General features: G+C 48.7%; 1 protein-coding gene across 2 annotated transcripts in view; it reads right to left on the reverse strand.

The window, feature by feature from the left end:
• Positions 1-25941, reverse strand: part of clip3 (CAP-GLY domain containing linker protein 3) — a 71167-nt gene that overhangs the window by 40579 nt on the left and 4647 nt on the right. For both annotated transcript variants that reach the window (XM_038786092.1, XM_038786093.1), the window contains exons 2-3: positions 11354-11519; positions 8662-8801 (exon numbers count right to left, since the gene is read on the reverse strand). In XM_038786092.1, the coding sequence (XP_038642020.1) occupies positions 8662-8801; positions 11354-11519 (306 nt within the window). The remainder of the gene's footprint in view (positions 1-8661; positions 8802-11353; positions 11520-25941) is intronic.

The raw sequence follows: 25941 nt of genomic DNA on the forward strand, positions 1-25941 counted from the left end.
AACACATTAGCGTCTGCCGCAAATCACTTTAAATCTGTGTCCCTCTCATTCCCGATCCTTTTCCGAGGGGGAAGAGTTTCCCTCCATCTCTGTCCCGCTCCCTCGGGATTTTGAACCTCTCTATCAAATCTCCTCTCCGCCGCCTTCTCTCCCAGGAGAACATTCCCAACCTCTCCAATCGATCCTCATCACTGAGGTTTCTCATCCCCGCAACCATTCTTGTGAGCTTCTTCTGCGCTCCTACAATGTGTTCACATCCTTCCCCTAGTGTGGCCCCAGAACTGTGCACAACGGGCAAAATCTAAGGGCTTCTCGCCAGATTTCGCGAGGTCATAGAATTTACAGTGCAGAAGGAGGCTATTCGGCCCATCGAGTCTGCATCGCCTCTTGGAAAGAGCACCCTATCCCCGTAACCCTGCAACGTCATCTAACCTAAGGGGCAATTTATCATGGCCAATCCACCTAACCTGCATATCTTTGGACTGTGGGAGAAACTGGAGCACCCGGAGGAAACCCACGCACACAGGGGGAGAACGTGCAGACTCCGCACAGACAGTGACCCAAGCGGGAATCGAACCTGGGACTCTGGCGCTGTGAAGCCACAGTGCAAACGGGATCTCGTGAGATGTCGTGATTTGGATCCCACCCACAATGGGCAGGAACCAAATCTGCATATTAAAGTGTTCATTAAGGCTCAGAGAGATTGGCACTCAATGGATGTCACCAACATCGGGATTGAACGCCCTCACCGTGACTACCCCAGCTGTTTAGCGCTGGTCTCCACAAGGTCTTCCAGTATTTTGGGGAGGGGGTGTCCCTGGCGATTGGGGGTCCCCGGATGGTCGGGATTTGGACAGGGTGATACCCTGGCACTGCCAGGGTGCCCGGGTGGCATTTTGCCTGCACCGAGGGTTGGGCTTGGGGGTGAGAAGTCTTACAACACCAGGTCCTTTAACCCCCTTATAGGTGAATTAGGGGGTACCGAGACTGCGGGGGTCTCGAGGTTGGGCAGGAAATGCGACTGTGGCCGTGGCTGGGTATTTAAGAACTGGATGTTTTGCAGTATGGGAGAGGATTATGGACAGGGACAGGATACTGAATGGAAACCAGTGTTTGTACTGAGGGGCAGTATCACAATAAAACTGTTTGTGAGTCACCGATGTCTCCTGCTGCCTAATTCAGCAAATGGATATTCAACAGTTTAAGTGTTTCGCAAAGGGGAAGGTTCACTGCCTGTTATTGGAATGACAACGGTAAAGAAATCGTTTTAGATTCTGCACAATACAGAAACAGGCCATTCGGCCCAACCAATCCCTGCTGGTGTTTATCATTCACATGAGTAGTATCCCAGTCACAAGTACTTGCCCCTTTTCTACTTCACTCAGTCGGCTGAATTTAACGGAAACATTTCTAACTTCACTTGTGATGGATTTTTCAGGGAGTTCCCCGCTGCTATCAAACGTCACTCAGCCACATTTTTTGGGCCCTGGGGAGTTTCTCACCGGTTCAGCCCACACTTAGGACTGGATTATTCGGCCGTGCCCGTCGCAAGATCCTCACGGACAGGACGGGGACCATGTACAGAATCCCGTCCTTCAGCACTGGGGAGCTGAACTGAGAGATCAAGGTGCCATTTTGAAAGGGTGCCTCGATCTCTAAGTGAGCTTGTGGGTAACCCACCATGGGCAATGTCACCCCCCCCCCCCCCCCGCCACATACAAGGGCATTAAAGGGGCAGCACGGTGGCGCAGTGGGTTAGCCCTGCTGCCTCATGGCGCCGAGGTCCCAGGTTCGATCCTGGCTCTGGATCACTGTCCGTGTGGAGTTTGCACATTCTCCCCGTGTCTGCGTGGGTTTCCTCCGGGTGCTCCGGTTTCCTCCTACAGTCCAAAGATGTGCAGGTTAGGTGGATTGGCCATGATAAATTGCCCTTAGTGTCCAGAATTGCCCTTCGTGTTGGGTGGGGTTACTGGGTTATTGGGATAGGGTGGAGGTGTTGACCTTGGGTAGGGTGCTCTTTCCAAGGGCCGGCGCAGACTCGATGGGCCGAATGGCCTCCTTCTGCACTGTAAATTCTATGATCTGTGACCCCCATACCTCCCGTGAGGACAATCTGCTATGGAGTCCCTGGGGCCCACCCCTCCACAGGCTCCCTCTTCAAGGACTCCCACCTGTCACACCCCCAACCTCCTAGAGGCCCCTGCTTACCTGCTCTGCACCCCCCCCACCCTTCAAACCCCCGTCCTCCCTCCTTCCATGGGCATGCTCCCCCCCCTTGCCCCCTGAACCTTGGCAGTGCCACACTGGCAGTTGGACACCTTGCACAGCCACCCTGGCAGAATTCATGCCGGCTTGGCAGTGCCACATGGGCACCATGGTAGTGCCAGGGTGGCAGTGCCAGGGTGCCTGCGTTCCAGGGGAAGGGCCAGGGGGCAGCTCTGCCCTATCTAAGGCCACCCAGGGGCCTCCGATGGCCAGGGCGACCCTTCCCGGTGCCGTTCCGACTGGTCCACGTTTGTGTACTGAACAGCACCCAGTTACGGGTAGATCCCGGGAAGCTGCTGGATTTCGGGTAAGCTTGCCGAAGTAGGTTTAAAACCAATTTAGGTGTGCGCCGTTTGGTCACGTCCCCTTCTGGGCGGGAATCGGATTCCGATGCCTCACATGGGTATATCCCACAGCGCGGAAAGGTTGCCGGGAAGCCTGTGGGAGGCCATTACCGGAATCTGCCGGCCGTATTGCACTCTTGCTCCACTCGAGCACAACGCGGCCGGTTGATCGCCCCCTTCTGAGAATGCGTGGTTCCCACTTTTGGACCAAATAATACTGGCTCAGGTCCTGTACAAGACGGAGTGCAGACTTTCCAATCCCAGATCATTGGATCATAGGAGCAGGAGGGGTGGCCATTTACTGCCTTGATCCTGACCCGTCACCCAGCGAGATCATGGCTGGTCTGTAACTCCCAAATCCCCACCATTGCCCCACAGCCAGGATTGAATGGCAGAGCAGACTCGATGGGCCGAGTGGCCTAATTCTGCCCCTATGTCTTATGCTTTGACAACTTTAGTTCATAAAAATCCATCAATCTCAATTTTTAAATGAACAACTGATCAAACATCAATTGTCACCTGCAGAAGAGAGTTCTGTTCTACCTGCGAGGGGTTGATTCTGGCAGGATTGAGAGGGCTGTAAGATTCTGCCATATGTCCCCAGTCCTGGACTCCACAACCAGCAGAAATCATTTCTATCTCCCAAATCCATTCCCCTGACACCGCACTCATTAACCTTCTAAATTCCATGGGATACAACCCTAGATTGTACCTCCCCTTGCAATCCAAGTATCATTTTGCTAACCCTCCGCTGGATTCCAAAACCAATATATCCTTTCCAAAATGCCGGACGAACCTCCCTCAATTCGCCTGCACCGAGTTTTCGTGGACTTGGTGAGTTAGTGACTCCTCCACGTTTCCAGCTGAATGGATTAACATCTGTCGGGTCATAACAGCTGGTTAGCCTGGAATGTTTGAGCGTGAGCACATACCGTCAAGGTCGCGCATTTGACCTCTGTACTGGCCAGAAAACATTCTGGGCCTCAAGACTGGCCCATATGTAGCAATTTTGCTGGAATTCAGAAATTGTTACGCCCCCGTGGCCTTTCCCCTCTTCTTCCCATCGCTGTTGATTTCAGCGATTCAGCATTTTCAACAAGTAAACAACCCCAAGGTGCTGCCTGGAGGGTCAGGAAATAAACAAGGTGGAGAAAGGAATAGATGTCGAGCAATAGTGGGAGGGTTGTAGGAGTCATAACTGAAAGTTTAGTCAAAAGAAAAGCTTTGAAAAAGGTGTTTTGTTACTTGAGATGAGCTAGTTCTGCTTTCCTTTGTGGAACATGATCCATATGTTATTCTACATCAGATTTAATGATCTGAACACAGGGTGCGGCTCTCTCAATGCCCTTGGATTCCTGCTTCAGATCTGCCCCACTAGCTGAAGGCTTCACATTACAACACGCAGCACCACTCTAATTAAGTGATAATACGTCATCGGAAAGAACAGTGTCTCGTAAATCTGGATAGTTAGCTAGTTTGAGATCTGTGGTCTGTGCCCTACAAGGGATCAGAATCTCGCTCAGCCAAGTCACTGATGTAACCTCCCAGCATTGACTGACTGATTTGATTTATTGACACATGTACCGAAGTACGGTGAAAAGTACTTTTTTGCGGCCGAGGGGATGTACACAGTACATACATAGTAGACAAAGAGAATAATCAACAGAGTACATTGACAAATGGTACATTGACAATGATTGGTTACAGTGCGGAACAAGGGGCCAAACAAAGCAAATACATGAGCAAAAGCAGCCTAGGGATCATGAATAGTGTTCTTACAGGGACCAGATCAGTCCGAGGGGGAGTCGTTGAGGAGTCTGGTAGCTGTGGGGAAGAAGCTGTTGCTATGTCTGGATGTGCGGTTCTTCAGGCTTCTGTACCTTCTGCCTGATGGAAGGGTCTGGAAGAAGGCAAAGCCTGGGTGGGAGGGGCATCCAGTCTTTACATTGGGATCCATCACTAGACAGGTCCAGTCCACAAAGATAATTCGCCCCATTTCACCTCCGCCAGCTAATATCAACCTTGCTGTCCCACCGTACACACAGCACCCAGAGATCAACCTTGCTGTCCCACTATACACACAGCACCCAGAGATTTCTAACTCCCCGCTGTGAAGTCCATTTCACAAGCCAACGTTTCCTGACATTCAATCACAGAATAACAGCACAGAAGGAGGCAGTTTGGCCCATCAAGCCTGTACTGGCACTGCAAATTAGCCCCACACCCCTGTCCCATTCAAATATATCAGACGTATATATACCACTTCTTTTGATTCTGTGCTTCCTTGTCCAAATAGCATTGTTGACATCAACATGGTGTTCAAAGAGTCATAGAATGGGCAGTTCATTGACATTTTCTATATCATGCATCTGGACAGATATATGAACGGGTGGGGAACAGAGAGAAGTAGATCCTTGGAAAATAGGCAACAGGTTTAGATAAAGGATCTGGATCGGCGCAGGCTGGGAGGGCCGAAGGGCCTGTTCCTGTGCTGTAATTTTCTTTGTTCTTTGTATCATGCACGATCTTGGATATCTCCCTGGGGCCCTACTTTTGTCCCATCTCAGGACAGTTTCTCCAGTCATAACTCAGTTCCCTCATCCTTTTTGCACTGCTGGGAATGAGTGTTGACTATCTCAGTGAAATTATCACCTCGAAAAACAACTATCTCAAAAGAGAAATCTTCCACAGGCCTGAGTTCAGGCTGTATCCGGCATTGCAGGTTTCTAATAGGTGCCTGAAGGCACTGGATACTGCAAAGGCTCTGGGCCCTGACAATATTCTGGCAATTGTACTGAAGACTTGTGCTCCATAACTTGCTGCACCCCTAGCCAAGCTGTTCCAGTACAGCTACAATACTGGCATCTACCCAGTAATGTGGAAAGTTGCCCAGGTGTCTCCTGTACACAAACAACAGCACAAATCCAACCCAGCCAATTACCGCCCTATCAGTCTACTCTCCATCATCAGCAAAGTGATGGTAGGAGTCATTAACAGTTCTATCAAGCGGCACTTACTCAGCAATAACCTGCTCACGGACACTCAGTTTGGGTTCCGCCAGGGTCACTCAGCTCCTGACCTCATTACAGCCTTGGTTCAAACATGGACAAAAGAGCTGAAGGCCAGAGGTGAGGTGAGAGTGACTGCCCTTGACATCAAGGCAGCATTTGACCGAGGCATCAAGGAGCCCGAGCTAAACTGGAGTCAATGGGAATCAGGGGGGAAACTCTCCGCTGGTTGGAGTCATTCCCGGCACAGAGGAAGATGGTTGTGGTGGTTGGAGGTCAATCATCTCAGCTCCAGGACATCACTGCAGGAGTTCCTCAGGGTCGTGTCCTAGGCCCAACCATCTTCAGCTGCTTCAATGACCTCCCTTCCATCATAAGGTCAGAAGTGAGGATGGTCACTGATGACTGTACAATGTTCAGCACCATTCACAACTCCTCAGATAATGAAGCAGTCCATGTCCAAATTCAGCAAGGCCTGGACAATATCCAGGCTTGGGGCTGACAAGTGGCAAGTTACATTCACGCCTCAGAAATGGCAGGCAATGAACCATCTCCTACCTACAAGAGAGGATCAAACCATTGCCCCTTGACATTCAATGGCATTAACATCACTGAATCCCCCACAATCAACATCCTGGGGGTTACCATTGATCAGAAACTGAACTGGACCCAACCACATTAATACTGTGGCTACCAGGGCAGGTCAGAGGCTGGGAATCCTACAGAGCGTAACTCACCTCCTGACCCCTCCAAAGCCTGTCCACCATCTACAAGGCATAATTCAGGAGTGTGATGGGAAACTCTCCACTTGCCTGGATGAGTGCAGCTCCAACAACACTCAAGAGGCTCAACACCATCCAGGACAAAGCAGCCCGCAAACATTCAAACCTTCCACCATCGACGAACAGTGGCAGCCGTGTGCACCATCTACAAGATGCACTACAGTAACTCACCAAGATTCCTTCGGCAGCATCTTCCAAACCCACGAGTACCACCATCTAGAAGGACAAGAGCAGCAGATACCTGGGAACCCCACCACCTGGAGGTTCCCCTCCAAGTCACTCCCCACCCTGACTGGGAAATATATCGGCCGTTCCTTCACTGTCGCTGGGTCAAAATAGGGAACTCCCTCTCTATCAGCACTGTGGGTATACCTACACCTCAGGATCAGTAGCGGTTCAAGAAGGCAGCTCAGCATCACCTTCTGATGGGCAACTGGGGATGGGCAATAAATGTTGGCCTAACCAACGACGCCCACATCTCATAAATTAATTAAAGATAGGGACTGACACTGAGCATGCCCACAATGGGAAACCCCATTGGCTGGCTGGCAAGGCGGAGAATCCCACCCACTGTGTATGGCCTCAAGGTGTTCCAAACGGTGGTATAAGGAGGTGGGTGGGAGAAGGCCCAAGGAGCATTAATAGCAGCTGGTGAATCCCCAGCTCAGAAACCGATAACGGGCAGCACGGTAGCATGGTGGTTAGCATAAATGCTTCACAGCTCCAGGGTCCCAAGTTCGAGTCCCGGCTGGGTCACTGTCTGTGTGGAGTCTGCACGTCCTCCCCCTGCGTGCGTGGGTTTCCTCCGGGTGCTCCGGTTTCCTCCCACAGTCCAAAGATGTGCGGGTTAGGTGGATTGGCCATGCTAAATTGCCCGTAGTGTCCTAATAAAAGTAAGGTTAAGGGGGGGGTTGTTGGGTTACGGGTATAGGGTGGATACGTGGGTTTGAGTAGGGTGATCATGGCTCGGCACAACATTGAGGGCCGAAGGGCCTGTTCTGTGCTGTACTGTACTGTTCTAACGTCATTTTATAAATTCACACTCCGCAAGTTTACTATTGGTGCAAAGTCAATGCCACGATGAAACATTTCATCAATGCAGAACTTTTTCTTCAATTTACAAATAGGGGAAGCGGGTGAGGCTGGATAGAAAGCAAATTGGAGAGACGGTCACCTCCATCTGTCACTGAGCCCATGTCTATTCCCACAGGAACTGCAGCGTCAGTGTGAAACACCAATGCCACAATTACTGTTTAATCGCAAACTCAAGACCATCTGTAGGCACAAGGATTCAGGTATAGGCGCAGGGATGTCTTGGTAAGACCATAGCTGGAATATTGTGGGCAGTTTTGTCTCCTTATCTGAGGAAGGGTGTTCTTGCTCCAGAGGGAGGGCAGCGAAGGTTTACCAGGCTGATTCCTGGGATGGCAGGACTGATGTACGAGGAGAGACTTGAGTCGGTCAGGGTTGTATTCGCTATGGGCGGCACGGTGGCGCAGTGGTTAGCACTGCTGCCTCATGGCGCTGAGGACCCGGGCTCGATCCTGGCCCCGGGTCACTGTCCGTGTGGAGTTTGCACATTCTTCCCGTGTGCGTGGGTTTCACCCCCATAAACCCAAAAGATGTGCAGGGTAGGTGGATTGGCCGCGCTAAATTGCCCCTTTATTGGAATTTCCTTTTTTAAAAAAAGGATTCTATTCGCTGGAGTTTAGATGTTGGGGTATATCATGGAAACCTATAAAATTCTAACAGGACTAGATAAGGTTGATGCAAGAAGGATGTTCCTGATGGCGGTAGAGTCCAGAACTAGGAGTTACAGTCTAAGGATACAGGGTTAAACCATTTAGGAAAGATGAGGAGAAATCACACAGGGAGTGGCGAGCCTGTGGAATTCACTAAAACCTTAGATGAGGCTCTTGGGGCTAAAGGGATCAAAGGATATGGGGGGGAGGGAGAAGCAGAAACAGGTTATAGAGTTCGACGATCAGCCATGATCATAATTAATGGAGTAGCAGGCTGGAAGGGCCAAATGGCCTCCTCCTACTTCCACTTTCTATGTTTCTATCTATGTTCCTACCCTGGTGTTCATCTCGTTGAACAGGAGCTGTACCAAGTATAGCAGGTTCATTACTGAGAGCCTCTGCATGCAGTCTGCTTATTCTTTTCCCGTGTAACGAGACATTTAGCAAGTATTAAAAGATTCAAATGCCTGTCGTACGGAATTTTCACGACATTTCCCCGGGAGGGATCACGTTCACTCACCTCACATCCAATGGTGTCGATCTTATGCTGCACCTGGGGAACCCACTGCCTGATGATAGCGAAGAGCTCGGGGATGGTCGTCTGCGGGTCGAACAGGATTTCTTGGCAGGCGGGGTCATTCGGGTCAAAGAACGTGAAGGCTGCGGAGGAGAATATTGCCTTTTTTGTCAATTATTTTTTATTGATTTCGCGTAAGAGGAAAGGAGCAGGTAAACAACGTATGAATACGGTGCCACAATGCAAGACAATAAACAGACAAAAAAAACTATACCACAAAAAAAGTAAAATTAATAGTCGACAGTAATTTAAAGAAAGACAAATTGTTGCAATCTACAAAAACATTTTTCAGTGGATCATCTTGTGGCAAATTTAATCTTCTCCAAGTATAGAAACGACATACGGCCTGGATGAAGCATGGGGTGGCTTGGGGGGTCTCCCGGTTAATAGAATCCACCTGCGGACTATTAATGATACAATATTAATGATGTCTGCCTCAATCTCAGTGAAACAGACCAGTGCAGATGAGGCTCCAAGTATGGCTATCAAAGGACAAGGCAGTAAGGTGGTCTCTGGGACCTTGGAAAGAGTGTCATAGAAGGATGGACAAAAAGCGGTCAAGGTTTGGGTCTGGTCTGCAGGAGCGAATGGGAATCGGTCGCATGTGTTGCTGGTGTTGGAGAAAAACTCATTCTGACCTTGATAAAGTAAATTCCGTGCAAACATTTAAGCTGAGTTGAGTGGTTAGCACTGTTGCTTCACAGCTCCAGGGACCCAGGTTCGATTCCCGGCTTGGGTCACTCTCTGTGCGGAGTCTGCACGTTCTCCCCGTGCCTGCTTGGGTTTTCTCCGGGTGCTCCGGTTTCCTCCCACAATTCCCAAAAGACGTGCTGTTAGGTAATTTGGACATTCTGAATTCTCCGTCTGTGTACCCGAACAGGCGCCGGAATGTGGCGACTAGGGGATTTTCACAGTAACTTCATTGCAGTGTTAATGTAAGCCTACTTGTGACAATAATAAAGATTATATTATTATTATCCAAGGACAAGAGGATGTGGAGTTGACCTGACAAAGGGTCCTCTCCCACCAGTTGTCCATAAGGTCCAGACCAAGCTCCACTCCCCAATCCTTTCTTACCTCATAGAGAGGATATCATGAGATCATCCAACCTTGAAATATAACCACTGCTGGTTTGAGGCAATGACTAAACCCCTTCCAACAATGTGCTTGAGGAAAGAACGGATACTGCGAGGAAATATTTAGAAAACAATTTGAACACCCAATTCTTTTTTCCAATTAAGGGGCACTTTAGCATGGCCAATGCATATCCTGCACATCTTTGGGTTTGTGGGGGTGAAACCCACGCAGACACGGGGAGAATGTGCAAACTCCACACGGACAGTGACCAGGGACCGGGATTCGAACCTGGGTCCTCAGCGCCCTGAGGCAGCAGTGCTAACCACTGCGCCGCCATGCTGCCCCTATGCAAGCAAATAAAACCACGGGCTTGAATAGCAGGAAACATTAGATTCTGCTAAATTAAATTTTTCTGCAAGTTTGCTAAAGCTGGCAAAAGTTCCCGTCCACAAACAGGTCAGGAAAACGTTTGAGTGCCTTTTTCCTCCACTAGTCAAGGTCGAGACAAGCATAGGGGGCAGGAATAAGGTGTTATTACAAATAACACCCAATAGCTAAGGAATTTCTAAAGCAATAATAATAGTATAATAATCTTAATTCTCACAAGGACGCTTACATTAACACTGCAATGAAGTTACTGTGAAAATCCCCTAATCGCCACACTCCGGCGCCTGTTCGGGTACACAGAGGGAGAATTCAGAATGTCCATTCACCCTAACAAGCACGTCTTTCAGGACTTGTGGGAGGAAACCGGAGCACCCGGAGGAAACCCACGCAGGCATGGGGGGAACATGCAGACTCCGCACATATAGTGACCCAAGCCGGGAATCGAACCTGGGACCCTGGAACTGTGAAGCAACAGTGCTACCCACTGTGCCGCCCAAACATAAATCGCTCTGGAATATGACGTGTATTTGGAGGGGGGGCACACATTAAGGCAGGAAGTGAGGAGGAGCAGAAGGAGTGTGCGCTTCCACAAGGCGCCAGTTTAAACTTGGCGCATGACGCATTTTTAGGGGCTGTTTAGCACACTGGGCTAAATCGCTGGCTTTGAAAGCAGACCAAGGTAGGCCAGCAGCACGGTTCGATTCCCGTAACAGCCTCCCCGAACAGGCGCCGGAATGTGGCGACTAGGGGCTTTTCACAGTAGCTTCATTGAAGCCTACTCGTGACAATAAGCGATTTTCATGTTAAAATGTTTTGAATATTAGTCGCCCTATAATAGTTCAGTAGATTAGGAAGAGCAAGCCCACCAACCTGTCTCCCTATCTGAAGTACCATTCTGCTCTAGGAGTTCTCCCTGCCCAGATAAATGCTGATATCAGACGTCTGGAGGTCACGATAGAAGGAGGCAAAGGTCAACTATTTTCCCAATGTGCTGCATTGATTGGGAGGATGAGGTGACAGAGAGAAAGTGACTGAGATGTTGATATGAGGGTCATCGGCGGGAGTTTGGGTGCATTAGGCAGTATTGCAGAGGCGGACATGCTGATGGAGGGAATGTGGGTCTGAGAGTTCAGCGTTGGAAAGGGTTCCAAATTCAGCTAAAAATAATTACCATAATCCTTGGGCAGTGGTGCGGGGGCAGAGGGGTGAACAATGGCTTTCTTGCGTCTCTCCAGCACTGGGCTTTGGAATTCTGCCGGCTGATGATCCCGAGGTTCTTGATGCACCTCGTCCGAAGCAACATCTGTCACATTTTCTTTTGTCATTTTCAACCGCTTCTGAAAAATAGTCAAAACGACACAGGGTGAAATTCATCAACGCTTGGAGCAAAAAGCAAAACTCATCAAAAACTCAATAATCCCAACCCTTTGTGATAAAGCAGCTGATAAATCTTCTTGGGGGTTTAATCACAAACTCAATGTGCAATGAGGGAATGTCACTGTCAGATCCCTTGATGGCATGGCTGCCATGCAGAAAAAGCCTCCACTCAGGATTCACAATGAGGGTCACACTATCTCTACAAAATACCAGAAAGCGGCTGGCATGGTGGCACAGTGGTTAGCACTGCTGCCACATTGCGCCAAGGATCGGGTTCGATCCCGGCTCCGGGTCACTGTCCGTGTGGAGTTTGCACATTCTCCCCGTGTCTGCGTGGGTTTCACCTCCACAACCCAGAGATGTGCAGGGTAGGTGGATTGGCCAGGCTAAATTGCCCCTTTTTAAAAAAGATTTAGTTTTTTCCAATTAAAGGGCAACTTAGCGTGGCCAATCCACCTACCCTGCACATCTTTGGGTTGTGGGGGGGCGAAACCCACGTAGACACGGGGAGAATGTGCAAACTCCACACGGACAATGACCCAGAGTCGGGATCGAACCTGGGACCTCAGCGCCGTGAGGCAGCAGGGCTAACCCACTGCGCCGCCGTGCTGTCCTTAAAATGTTCTTGATTAACCCTCATGTCCAATAATAACACAGCATGGTAGCATAGTGGTTAGCACTGTTGCTTCACAGCTCCAGGGTCCCAGGTTTGATTCCCGGTTTGGGTCACTGTCTGTGCTGAGTCTACACGTTCTTCCAGTGTCTGCGTGGGACCTCGGCGCCGTGAGACTGCAGTGCTAACCACTGCACCACCGTGCCCTTGAATTGCTCCTTCATTGGAAACTAAGTTTTTTTTTTAAATGAAAGGCTTTCAATGAAAAAAATAACATAAAAACTGGTCAATAATTCACATAAATCGATCCGTAACAGACGTTTTTTTTTAATTCCTTTCGGAAAGTGCAAGAGCAGAATTCTCCCAACCCCCCCCCCCCCACTGGCAGATTAAATGGCCGGCTGGGGACAATTTAGCAGGAGACACAAAAGTCGGTTTAATGCCAGCCTAAATTTCCCATGGGATCGTCCGCTGCTGCCTGCCGCAGCAGATCGGGAAACCTGCTGTAGGCCGGTGTGAAACTGATCTGCATCCCATGAACGAGATGGATATGAAAGCCCGGCCACCCACTCCTGATTCTCCGTCACGCTAGCGGGAAAACACAGCGGAGTGAAACACGACCAGAACAAGGTCGGCACTCACCTGAGCAATGCCTGAGTTCCCTCCGGCGATCGGGATGGAGGCTGCCGGCAACCTTGGAGCCTGGAACCCAACAGCAACCTACAGGTGGACCATCCAGATTCAATTTCCTGCAGGAGGTTCAACCTCCAACCCCAGAATGTTGCTGGAATTCCATTTCTTTGTCAGGAGGTCAATCTTCCAGTCTCAGAGTGCTTGTGGAGATCCATCTTCATTTTCAGGAGATCAACTTTCTTCTTCCAATCGTGGGCCAGCGATGTCGGGTGCCTATTCAATCTGCCACATGGGTAGGCTGGCGGACTATGCGCCATCACATCAACACGGAATATGGCTCAACATCCGTGGGTGCATAATTAATGAGGGCGGGGGCCAGGAGGTGTCCACAGCGGGAAACACTCCATGTTCCCGCCCCCACCACAGGACCTGGTTCCCACATGGGGAGGATTCCTCCCCAAGTTCCAATTCCTCGGCTTGTGTGGATGTCCAGTGTGGCCTGTAGGGCGGGGATGGTGCCAGAGACATGGAGGGTTGGTCATGGCACCAGCCTCAACGCTCGTGGTCTCAACTACATCTTCCTCAAGGTTTCATCACCTGACCTTTCACTGCCAACCGCCCTGCCATTGGTCACCAGACCTGTCTCCCCCCCTCCCCCTCCCCCTCCCCGATACCCCATCTTCCCACAACCAATTGAGAAACATTCAGGCACCTCGTTACTTAATTAACGGATTCTGAACTTCAGTGAAGCACATCCAGTTTTTTTTTCATAGTTAGTAATAGAAAGTGTTCAAAGAAAATGGTTTAAAAGGGAAATATCTTTTGAATATTCCAGTGATATAACCCATCGGGTGTGGCAGTTCCTCGGAGACCAATCTTCCATAGAAACGATAGAGAACAGCACAGAAGGAGGCCATCCTGCCCGTCTTGTCCATGCCAGCCCGAGGACACCAGGTGTCCTATCTAATCCTACCTTCCTGCACCCAGCTGTTGGAACCAACAATTCTACGGACACGTGCTTGTAGGATTAGAATAGCGGTTTTAATATACTCACAACAGAGCCAGCCTATTAGCCATTGAACTTTCGGTGAACTGGCCGGCTGACCATGTGGCACTGATCTTTATACAGCAGCTCCAGGGGGAGGAGTCCTGGGCGGAACCAAGGGAGAAGCCCAGTACAACTCGAGCATTCCCAGAGCTACTCCCCCTGGTGGTCAGGTAGTGCAACTGCACTTACAATATAGACACATGTATATACAGATTATAATCCGGTGTGAATCACATTCGCCACACCAGCCCATAGCGCTGCATTTACAGCACTTAAGGTGCAGATCCAGGTACTTTTTAACAGAGTTTAGGGTCTCTGCCTCCACCACCAACTCGGGCAGCGAATTCCAGACTCACACTACCCTCTGCGTAAAAACTTTCTTCCTCATGTCCCCTCTACACCTTCTGCCACTTATCTCGCATCTATGCCCTGGTTCTCGAATCCTCCACCACGGGAAACAATTTTATCCTGTCTCTGGTGCCATGGCTGGAGACTCCAGAACAACCTGCAAAAGTGTTACAGCCCCTGCTCACAACCCAGACATCACTTATGGAACTAAATTCAATAAATCTGATAGTCTGTGGACTGGCGTTAAAAATGAAATCAAAGGCGACTTGTGAAAACTCAACTGATGTATTAATGTTCTGTCCTGTTCTGGCCCACATTTGATTCCATCCCATAATTCTCGGTTGACTCAAAGTCGTGTCAATAGCCACAAGGTACACAGCTTGGGAACAACTAAATGTGACCTTTCCTCCACCAATAACGACTGATGGAAACACTTTAACACAACAATGATATCAAATCTCAACTAAAATCGAGGGGAGTGTGGGGATTTTTACATGTTCGGGTTGGTCAGGGAAGAGGTTAATTCATTCGTTGTGATTCACTGTACAGGAGTGGGCACTGACACAGGAGCCTAAACCTTTAATATCAAGCCCTCTTGCCAGGTTACGCGCTCCAATCCAATCCGATGATTTTGCAGACAGATTAATGGCTGTGTGGCTCGTTTAGTACATAAAGCGTTCAACCATAAAGATAATTTAAAAGCTCAGCACATTTCTCACCCAATCTGCAAATTGTCTGCTTCATAATTAGGGGTTAGAATAACTCTCAGTTTGAGGGGGTGGGGGAGGGGATGGAGCAGCTGACTGATAAAGATTTGTGTTTTTACAGCGTGGCTCACAACCTCAGCCTCTTCCGAAGATTCTGCTTCTTTCTATCGCTCCACCATTGGCGGAATTCCTTCCATAAACCTCTCCACCCCACCCCCCCTTAAACAAATCCTTAAAACCTACCCCACTGTCTGAACATTCGCCCTCTTGCTCTGATCCTAAACCTGAAAAAGGTTACCCCGAAAGGGGCGCAGAGACGGCGCCAAAGAAACTCGGGGCCGAAGAAACAATGGTAACTCATAAAGGCAGATCTAATAGTCTTCTGTAGAGGTTTGCCCTGACTACCTTCCACTCTCACTTCCTCCCCCTCCTGTAGGACACAGCTTTCCTCCGGAACACAGCGGCCTCGCAGCCACAGGCTGAAAATCCGGGGTCTTCGGAGAAGAGGTGCTCTTTCTGAGATTTTGTGGTCACATTGCCTGCAATACATCCGTCACTAAAGTGAGACATTGGCTGTACAGCAGTTTGGGATGACCAAATGTGGTAGGATTTCACTTTAGAATGTTCTCTCTATACTAAAGATGTGACACAAAAAATCCTTTCTTTTATTCGTTCATGGGAAGTGGGCGTCGCTGGCTGGAGCATTTATTGCCCATCCCTAATTGCCCTGGAGGGGTCAGTTAAGGGTCAACCACATTTCCGTGGGTCTGGAGTCACATGGAGGTAAGGACGCCAGATTTCCTTCCCTAAAAGTCATTAGTGAACCAGATGGGTTTTTACGACAATCGACAACGGTTTCACGGTCCCCATTACACTCTTAATTCCAGATTTTCATTGAATTTAAATTTCACAGTGGTAGGATTTGAACCCAGGTCCCCAGAGCATTACTCTGGGTCTCTGGGGTTACTAGCCCAGGGACAATACCACTACACCATCACCCCTCCATACATAGCCAGGATTATTATGGTGATGTGGTTTCCTCCCCTGCCATCCAAGGTGTCAGCAGAGAACACATCCCTGCCAAAACCGCCTGCCCCACAGTCACTTAATGCCCCAACGAGGGACCTACGCTCCTCCACTTCAATTGTCTTACTTCATGCAGCTCCAGAAGCTGCAGTGGAGGGGACAAGGACTGCCGTAGAACCCTGCTCGGCTGTCCGACCTATCAGAATTCCTCCAAATGGGGTCGGAAGAGGGCTTCCTCAAAACATGGGGGCCATTCATTAGGTAGCCAGAGCTAAAGAGAAAGTAGCCAAGACACAAAAAAAGGGGGGGGGGGGGAAAACAAGAAAGCGAAAGCGAACCCTGCGGGAGAGCCGGGGGCAGCAGGGAGGGTGGGGGGCGGGGACATTGGTGGGAGTCAGGAGGGGGGAAAAGAGAGGGGAACACAGGCGGGAAAGGAGACGCAGGGACCGTGACGGCCACGGCAAACGTGGAGGAAAGAAAATAAAAAGAACGAAAAGAAGAAACGATCTAAACCCAAGTAAATAGCAAAAACTGACCGGAATGTAAATAACATTAGGGGCATCTCCCTTGCAAAATTCCTGCCGTTTTGTGCGTATTTATATTGTTATGTAAGACAAAAAAACAATAAAAACAATCATTTTTTAAAAGTTTGTTCGAAACATTGGGTCTCTCAAGAAGAATTTAGAATTTGGACTGTCACAACCCAGTAAACTGTGAGCATTTGGTATGAAGCGAGTAAGTGAGCTCTTGTTCTGTTCCCTGGAACCCCCAACTCCCCATTTGCTGCTCCCTAATTTTGTCCGGCTTCCCTTCCCGCTGGGACACAATCCTACTCATTCCCTACCACTTCAGCCAGGTGACCATTACCTTAGCTTGAAATAGGGCAGCACGGTGGCCTAGTGGTTAGCGCAGCTGCCTCACGGCGCCGAGGTCCCAGGTTCGAATCCCGGCTCTGGGTCACTGTCCGTGTGGAGTTTGCACATTCTCCCCGTGTCTCACCACGTCTAACCTGCCGCCTCAGCCCCATCTGAATTCTGAATTTGTAACCCAACAATTGGCCAGGATGTTTGGACATGCCTGTGGGATCACAGGGTGGGGAAGGGGAGTTTACGGAATGTGACATGTCAACTGGAAATGGGAGAGGTTGGATAGGCCACTACGCCTTTGCTCACAACTGGATCAGCCACTGATGTCAACACCTATAGAGGGACATGCATGTTTCAATGCCTAGTAAACAAAATCCAACACTTCTAGCTTCACCCGGTCATCGATAGGGAGATGGTGCGGTGATGATGTCAGTGGACTTGTAATCCAGAAACCCAGACTGGTGTTCTGTGGACACGGGTTCAAATCCCACCACGGCAGCTGGTGGGAATGAAGTTTAATTCATAAAATGTAAACAAGAGGGTCAAGGGGCAAAGCCACAGGGGAGCAGTCCAATATGGTAAGCTGAAGCCTAAACCAAACTGTAAATAGACACTTGTAAATAGTCCCAGGCTATATATAGGGGACTGCAAAATATGTGTGTCAACTAAAGGGGGGGGGGGGGTCACATCCACAGCGGAAGGCAGGACAATTGCCTGTAAATATATGAGCCGAGTTCTGTTTCTTATTGTCCGTTTGTTTTTTGCGTGTTTCTTTTTGTTTGGTAATATGTAACCTATGAATTCTCCCTGGTGTCTTGGGCAACATTCCTCCCTCCAACAGCCCTGCCAGCAACAGATTAATCGGATATCCAAATGTGTGGGATCGCACGGTGCACAAATGGCAGCCGTTCCTGCTCACCCGACAAAATGAACCATTGCTTCTGAGGACTGGGCAATAAAGGCAGATCCATTTCTGGGGAAAGATCATTCACATTCTCCTTCACCCCCCCCCCCTCTCCATTATTACTAATCATTTTAAAATTAATCAATTAAAGTATTGATCAGCCAGCCAATTAAAGGGAGTGATTTCTGACTCAAGGCCATTTGGACTGGTTATTAAGCAAATGTAAAGCGAGCGACATGCTGCTGAAATACCATTAGGAGCGAGTCAATTAGAGAGCTGGGCTCCATCCTGTAATTCATCATCGTTGCTGATGACACAGCAACCAGAAATGAAGATGGAATCTCCAAGAAGAAATCTCTGATTCCTCTTAGTGTTTAGGTTCTGTTTTCTCCTTCAGTTGAGGAGCCTGGGAAGAAGGCGGAGATCTGACTGTTAGATATTGAGTGGGTTGAATTAATGAGAGGGTACCAACTAGGAAGGCGTGATCGGGGAATGTGAGCCTGAATTTAAAACACGCCAAGAATTGGAGATCAGGAGCCTGTGATTCTGAGATTCCAACAAAGAATTCATTCGAGTATGGGATGATGCAATGACTCTTCAATCTCGCATCGTAGGAGGAACAAAGGCATATTTATCATTGAGGACGTGCAACGGAGAGAGGGGGAAGAGAAACAAGAGCGAAAAAGAGAAAGGACGAGAGGTGGACACGACATTCAGCAAAGGGCTGCCCATGACTGCATTAGCAAAACAGAAAAGGTTGAGAAATCTGAGAGAGAGGCAGGTCGGAGGTTAGAGGAGGGTCGGTCCCCTGATCTGTTTGGAGCTAGGAACAATCAGAACCGGCCAATCAAATCTGTTGGGGGCAGCACGGTGGCCTAGTGGTTAGCACAACCGCCTCACGCCGCTGAGGTCCCAGGTTCGATCCCGGCTCTGGGTCACTGTCCGTGTGGAGTTTGCACATTCTCCCCGTGTCTGCGTGGGTTTCGCCCCCACAACCAGAAAAATGTGCAGAGTAGGTGGATTGGCCACACTAAATTGCCCCTTAATAGAAAAAATAATTGGGTAATCTAAATTAAAAAAAAAAAAAATCTGTTGGACGGGGACGAGTTATTTTAGTGCGGTTGAGAAGCAAAACTCAATACCGGAAAGAGCTCTGTGCGTCGAGTTTATGAGGGGAGGTGGGTAGGATTTTGAGTCTTTTCCAAGATTTAAATCGTCAACAAATACACCCAAAAAAAAGGCTGTGCGTGGAAAGAAGGGGACATCCCGCTAAATCCTTTCTTTCAACCTTCCAAAAGGTGTTTAGCATTCGTAACATAGAATATTTACAGCAGGGAAAGGGGCCATTCGGCCCAGCACATCAGTGTTGACCACAAAGCAACTCTCCAGCACAATCCAGCTCTTGGTCTACGGTACTGCACTTCCAGGACATATCCAGGTGTATTGTCTCAGGTGATGAAAGTCCCTTCCTCTACCATCCCTTCAGGCAGCGAGTTCCAACTCCTCACCATCCACTGGATGAAAATATTTCTTCCAAACTCTCATCTTGTCTTTCTCTCACTTATTTAAAATCTATGCCCCTGGGCAGCACGGTGGCGCAGTGGTAGCACTGCAGTCTCACGGCGCCGAGGTCCCAGGTTCGATCCCGGCTCTGGGTCACTGTCCGTGTGGAGTTTGCACATTCTCCCCGTGTTTGCGTGGGTTTCGCCCCCACAATCCAAAGATGTGCAAGGTAGGTGGATTGAACACGCTAAATTGCCCCCTTAATTGGAAAAAATTAATTGGGTACTCTAAAATTTAAAAAAAAAAAAAAATCTATGCCCCATGGTTATTGACCTCTCCACAAAGGGGCACAGGTGCTTCCTATCCACTCTATCTAGGCACCTCATAATTTTGTGCACCTCAATTAAATCACCCCTACTGCACCTATACTTCCTCAGGAAACTAAGGAAATCCGGCATGTCCACACTGACTCTTACCAACTTTTACAGATGCACCATAGAAAGCATCCTATCTGGCTGCATCACAGCCTGGTATGGCAACTGCTCGGCCCAAGCCTGTATGAAACTATAGGGAGTCGTGAACACAGCCCAGTCCATCATATGAACCCACTTCCCATCCATTGACTCTGTCTACACGTCCCATTGTCTGGGGAAAGTGGGCAGCATAATCAAAGACCTCTCCCACCCACGTTATTCTCTCTTCCAACTTTTTCCATCGGGCAGGAGATACAGAAGTCTGAGAATACACACGAACAGACTCAAAAACAGCTTCTTCCCCACTGTCACCAGATTCCTGAATGACCCTTGTCATGAGAATGTCACTTTCAGAAATGTTTGGCTGCTCATGTTACCGCAGTGATGTCAGAGTGTGGGTGGAGCTGAGCTCTGGCTCTGCTTTTCAGTTTCACTTTGAGAAAAGCTTGAGTGTGTCTGTGTTTTTTTGGTTTCATTTCAGTGTTGGAGCTGAAGCCAGACAAAGCAGGTGTACTGTTGTTCTTTCTGCCATGAAAAGACTATCTCTTGATCATTTGGTGAATTCAGAATTATAAATGTTCTCAGTAGTGAATGTAAACCTGATGTGCTTCTGTTAAAAGGCGTTTCTTTTGTCTTCTGGATGTTGTTTGGGAATTTATTAAGGATCAATTCGTGTTGAATTCTTTGGGGGTTGTGTTTGAATTAATGGTTGCTAAGATGTTCACTGTATGTTTTAAAAAGGTTAACTTGAGCTCATAGAATAAACATTGTTTTGCTTTAAAAAAATACTTTTCCATTTCTGCTGTACCACACCTATAGAGTGGGCCGTGTGCTCTCCATACCACAATCTATTAAAAGTTGTGGGTCAGATGAACTCCATGATACGCTTTGGGGTTCTCTAAACCCTGAATCATAACACCCTCTCATGGACAGAACTGATCTGTTCACACATCTTCTCTACTGAGTAGTACTACACTCCTGTATGCTTCACCCGATATCTGTGTCTATGTATTTACATTGTGTATTTACCGTACTTCCTATCTTTTTTTCATGTATGGAATGATCTGTCTGGACTGTATGCAGAACAATACTTTTCAGTGTGTCTTGTTACATGTGTCAATAAAACAAATAATAATAATTGCTTGTTGTCACAAGTAGGCTTCAATGAAGTTACTGTGAAAATCCAATCCAATCCTGGGCTCTAAAGAAAGCAATCCCAGACGATCCAATCTTTCCAGCAAGCTAGCCTCTCCGAGAGTCTCCAATGCATGAATGTGATCACCCCCTGACTATAAATGATGAGGAGACCACAAGCTGTCTCCTCGTCTTTTACACAGTTCCAGCGTAACTTGCCTGCTCATACACAATAGGTTAAATTCTACAGGCTCCCTACATCCGCCCTCCACTCTCCACCGTGCTCTCCCCACACCCCTCTCCCCAGGATCTGCCAGCCCACAGCCCAGCTCCAAAGAGGTCGAATGTCCGGGTCCATCGCCGAACATCACCCCGTCGGTTTACCTGCAGTACCAGCAGTGGCCACCGCTCCTCCTGGTGGTGCCGGAGTGCAGAACTACTGCCCTCCAATTGGTTGCTAGGTCTACGAAGCAGGACCTTCTCCAAAATGATGGACAGAAGTCCCGCCTCACACTAACTAAAGGGCCGTCACCCCCCCCCCCCCCCCCGCAAAAGGTAAAGGGGGCCGAGCTGATGGAGCAGTGCTGGGCTTGACCTTGACATTTACTCTGGTGCGCAGAGAGCCCCTAATCCAGCCCTATGTCACAGCCAGAACTAAAGCATTCTGGATTATCTACCATTCATGGCAGCTGATGTGCGTTGTATTGAAAGCCAATGTCCAGGACTCAAAGACTATCTCATTGGCATCTCATTTCCAATTCTCAGCATCATCGCAAGGACAATTGGAAACAGGCCCCTGCCAAAGGATTGAGTAACACAGACAGAATGTCTTCCTTTCTTTCTCCTCCTCCTCAACCTGGGAACAAGGCCAGCCTGACCAAAGAGCGCCTTTGTCTATGGGTGTGCGTTTCTGCTTCTTTCTGCCAAATGCTGAGTTCTAAATGAAATCGCCTGGCAGCTTCTGTACCCACTGGGCACCAGGACACGGTGCAAAGAGACTCTTTATTTGATTGTGTACGAGGTTAGTTGCTGTCTGCTGACTATGGCTTGATTCAGACTGTTTCCCGTAACGCGCGGAGAGTCACAATCTGTAGACAGTTGTATTGTTCCGCACATTAGGGTCAGGGCTGTTCAGTAATTTGGGCATTCCAATCGGGATGGAGTGGGCCTTCGGAAGGGGGAGGGAAGTGGTTTTAGGGCTCTGTGCTGGTGTGAGACACCCAGGAGTCCGTATATAAAGTAAACCCATATCCACCTGGTGCCGTTCCCTTCGCCATCCAGGGTTCATACACCAGATGTGGAGGCTGTTCCTCGTCTTTCAATTAGACACTTCACAGCCTTTTGGACCCAACATTGTGTTCAACAACATCAGACTGCAACCTGTCTTCTCTCTGTTTTGTTTCCTTCTGGTCTTAATATTTTTTTCTCATTTTTGATTTTAGACAATAGCGCTTCAGAATTCCATCATCCACACCTCCGATGAGCCCAACCACTGCTTCTGGACGTGTCCCAATACTACTTCCATTCACTCTGTCCCTTCAATAATATGTCAATTAATTTATAAAATATTTTTATTCTCCTCCTTTTTTACATTTTCTCCCAAATTTACAGCCACCAACAATAAACAATAATCAGTAACAAATATGTCAATCCCCATATCAATAATAGCGATCCCATCCTCCCACCAAACCCCCAAACATTAGCCCACATGTTTGCATAAACAAATGACAAAAAGGAATCAGGAATCACCCATAGTCACCATTAACACACACACAGCCCCCCTCCCCCCAACCCTCCCACCCACATGCCCCAACTAATGTTCGATATTATCCATAATGTGCATAAAGTGCATAATGAATAGTGCCCATGAATTGTAGAACCCCTCCATCCTTCCCCTCAGTTCAAACTTAACCTTCTCAAGAGTCAAGTATTCCACCAGGTGCCCCCACCACGCCAGGGCACAGGGTGGAGAGGCTGCTCTCCATCCCAGCAGGATCCATCTTCGGGCGATCAACGAAGCGAAGGCTACGATATCTGCCTCCGCACCCGTTTCCAACCCTGGCTGGTCCGACATCCCGAATATGGCCTCCCGGGGACCCGGGTCCAGTTTCACGTGCACCACTTTAGAGATTACCCTGAAAACCTCCTTCCAGTAATCCTTCAGCTCTGGACAGGACCAAAACATATGAACGTGATTAGCGGGGGGCCCCCGCAACGTTCACACACATCTTCTACTCCTTCAAAGAATTGGCTCATCCTCACCCTCGTGAGGTGTGCTCTGTATACCACCTTCAGCTGTATCAGTCCCAACCTCCCACATGAGGTGGAGGCCTTCACTCTCCGGAGCACCTCACACCAGAACCCCTCCTCCATATCCTCTCCCAACTCTTCCTCCCACTTTGCCTTGATCCCTTCCAGCGCTGCCTTCTCCTCCTCCAAAATAGCCCTGGAAACCGCCAACACTACTCTTTCTCCAGTCCCCATGTCGTCAGCACCTCCTCCAGCAATGTGGAGGCCGGCTCCACCGGGAAGCTCTGCATCTCCTTCCTGGCAAAATCCCGAACCTGCATGTATCTAAACATTTCCCTTGCTCCAGCCCATACTTCGCTTCCAGCTCCCTCAATCCTGCAAACCGACCCCTAAGAAACAAATCTTTTAGTGTCCTAATCCCCTTCTCCTCCCATTTCTGAAAATCTGCGGTTCCCCCGAGTCGGCATTTCCCTTGGCCCTGCCTCCAACCCGAAGTGTTGGCGAAACTGCCTCCAAATTCTCAATGAAGCTTTATTACCGGACTCCCTGAGTATTTCCCCGGGGCCAACGGGAGCAGCGCTGTTTGTTGCTAGTGCTTTCACTCCCGACCCCCTGCACAAACTCTCCTCCATCCTGACCCACTCTAATGAAAGGTCACCTGAAGCGTTCCTCTCTCCACAGATTCCGTCTGACATGCTGAGTATGTGCGAGTCCTTCCTGTTATGTCTTTTGTTTCCATTTATTTTCATTTTGGTCCGTGGACCCATCATCAAGCCTTCAAGCAGAAGCCTACGTCAAAACAGCCCGCTTACCAGGACACGCTGTTCCCAGGTTTAGTATTTTGGAAAGAAGGAGCCAGGCTCCTAGGCACCAAGTGGCTCTTAGGAACCAGCTGCGAGAGGCTCAGTTCAATTTGGTAACTGGCAACTGGTGGGTTGGCCGGGGACAGTGTTCTGCCTGACAACAGTCAACGATTGATTGCTGCGTGATGCTGTCTGAGGGAACTGGGCAGAAGTGTTTAGCCCTTGGAAGGGAAAGGAACTCTCTACCCCCCCCCCCCCCCCCCGCCTGTTGAAGTGAAATAAATGTTCTCTTGTTCTGAAAGCAGTGCGTGTCTGTCACATCCTGTGCTGCGAACCTAAATGATTGCTGGGTCTGCAGAGAACTTTGGCTGAGAAAACCGTCTCAGGCCTTGAAGGAAGAGGTACCAAACCAAAAGCCTGAACTTCAGAAAGACTTTAACTGGAAGTCATCCCAGTGCAAATCCTGATCCTTTTATTTTTGTTGATATTTTCTTTCCCTTTCCACCATTCTCTCCCCTCTGTGTCGGTTTGTCTGTATGTGTGTGTAGATAGAGAATAGGGCAAGTTAGGAAGGGGGGGCTTGGGAAAGGGGTATTTGTCAGTTACATTTTCTGTCCGTTTAATTATAATACTGTAAATAATAAAAGATTACTTGTACTTTAAAGATACAAACCTGGTATTGCGGTTATTGGGTTCAATAACCCAATAAGGACCTCGGGTATTTGAAATAAAATCTAATTTCATCTGTAGTTGCAACTCCGGGGGCGAGTGGGGCTGGAGTTGACCGCACACCAGTGTTGTGACAAATATTTCCAGCACTTTCCATGTTTGTGCCTGATTTCCAGGATCCGCAGAATTTCGTTTCTGGTCTTGAACTCGTGGGAGCGGCCCCGATTTCCCCAACATTGACATTTGCCAACAGAAAATGTAGCCAATTTTTTTTTTTTTAAGACTCTCCATTTGATAAAAGCGGTTCTCAAAATGAGCGGGTGGCTCTGATATCCCACCGCCCCAGTCCCTCAAAACTTCTGAAGATACAGATTCCTGCTGCAGTACAGTTTCAAAGTTAAAGGCTTGACCACGAGAGATTGAGCAGCAAATATTGGGTCTATTTTAATACTGGGGTAGGAGCAGGGCCCCACAACCAAACCTGATATCATTATTAGGTTATCTCTCGCCGCACAATCTTAATGCTTGGGAGGGAATTAAACAATAATGAAGAATTCCTGTCAATATCTCCTCTCTCTAGATCACATACAGCTCCATACACTGCACACCCCCTCCCCACCCCCACACACTGCCCTGCACCCCCACCATCCCCACTCCTCACTTTGTCTGCAGGATTTGGGTAGCTAGTAACATGGGGCAGAGGAGAGGTCCTGGCATCCTCCTTGCCTGCATGGTTCAGCTCCTTATATAAATGAAACTGAATCCCTTCCTTCAAGAAAATGCTTCAACGATATTCATAACCACTGCAGATGACACAATTTGAACATTTCATCCTTCTCCACATTCAGTCGCAATCTCGCCATTGTTAATGTGCATTCATCATACTCCATAATGAGAATGAAATGAAAATGTAAATCGCTTATTGTCACGAGTAGACTTCAATGAAGTTACTGTGAAAACCCCTAGTCGCCACATTCCGGCGCCTGTTCGGGGAGGCTGTTATGGGAATCGAACCGTGCTGCTGGCCTGCTTGGTCTGCTTTCAAAGCCAGCGATTTAGCCCAGTGTGCTAAACAGCCCCCATAATCGTTCATTTTTTTTTTTAAATCATTAGAAATTCTTCAAATCAGACTTCACATTTTAACCATCAGAAGTACTTTTTTTTTAAAGCCATGTTGGGTCCTGTATTATCACAGAACATTCTGGAAAAACTCATCAGATCCGACAGCACCTGTGGAGAGATAATCAATGGAGATAACATTGTGGACGCGATTCTACGGAAATATTTCAAAGGGCGATCTCGGGCACGTTTGCCGGTGTACTTCCGCCGTTTGGGGCCTTGGGTAGCTTCTCCCCGGCAGACGCCACGCTTCCAGCGCTGGGGAGCTGAGCTGGCCTCCAGCACC

Source organism: Scyliorhinus canicula, chromosome 27, assembly GCF_902713615.1.
Source record: "Scyliorhinus canicula chromosome 27, sScyCan1.1, whole genome shotgun sequence".
In the NCBI taxonomy this organism is placed as follows: domain Eukaryota; kingdom Metazoa; phylum Chordata; class Chondrichthyes; order Carcharhiniformes; family Scyliorhinidae; genus Scyliorhinus; species Scyliorhinus canicula.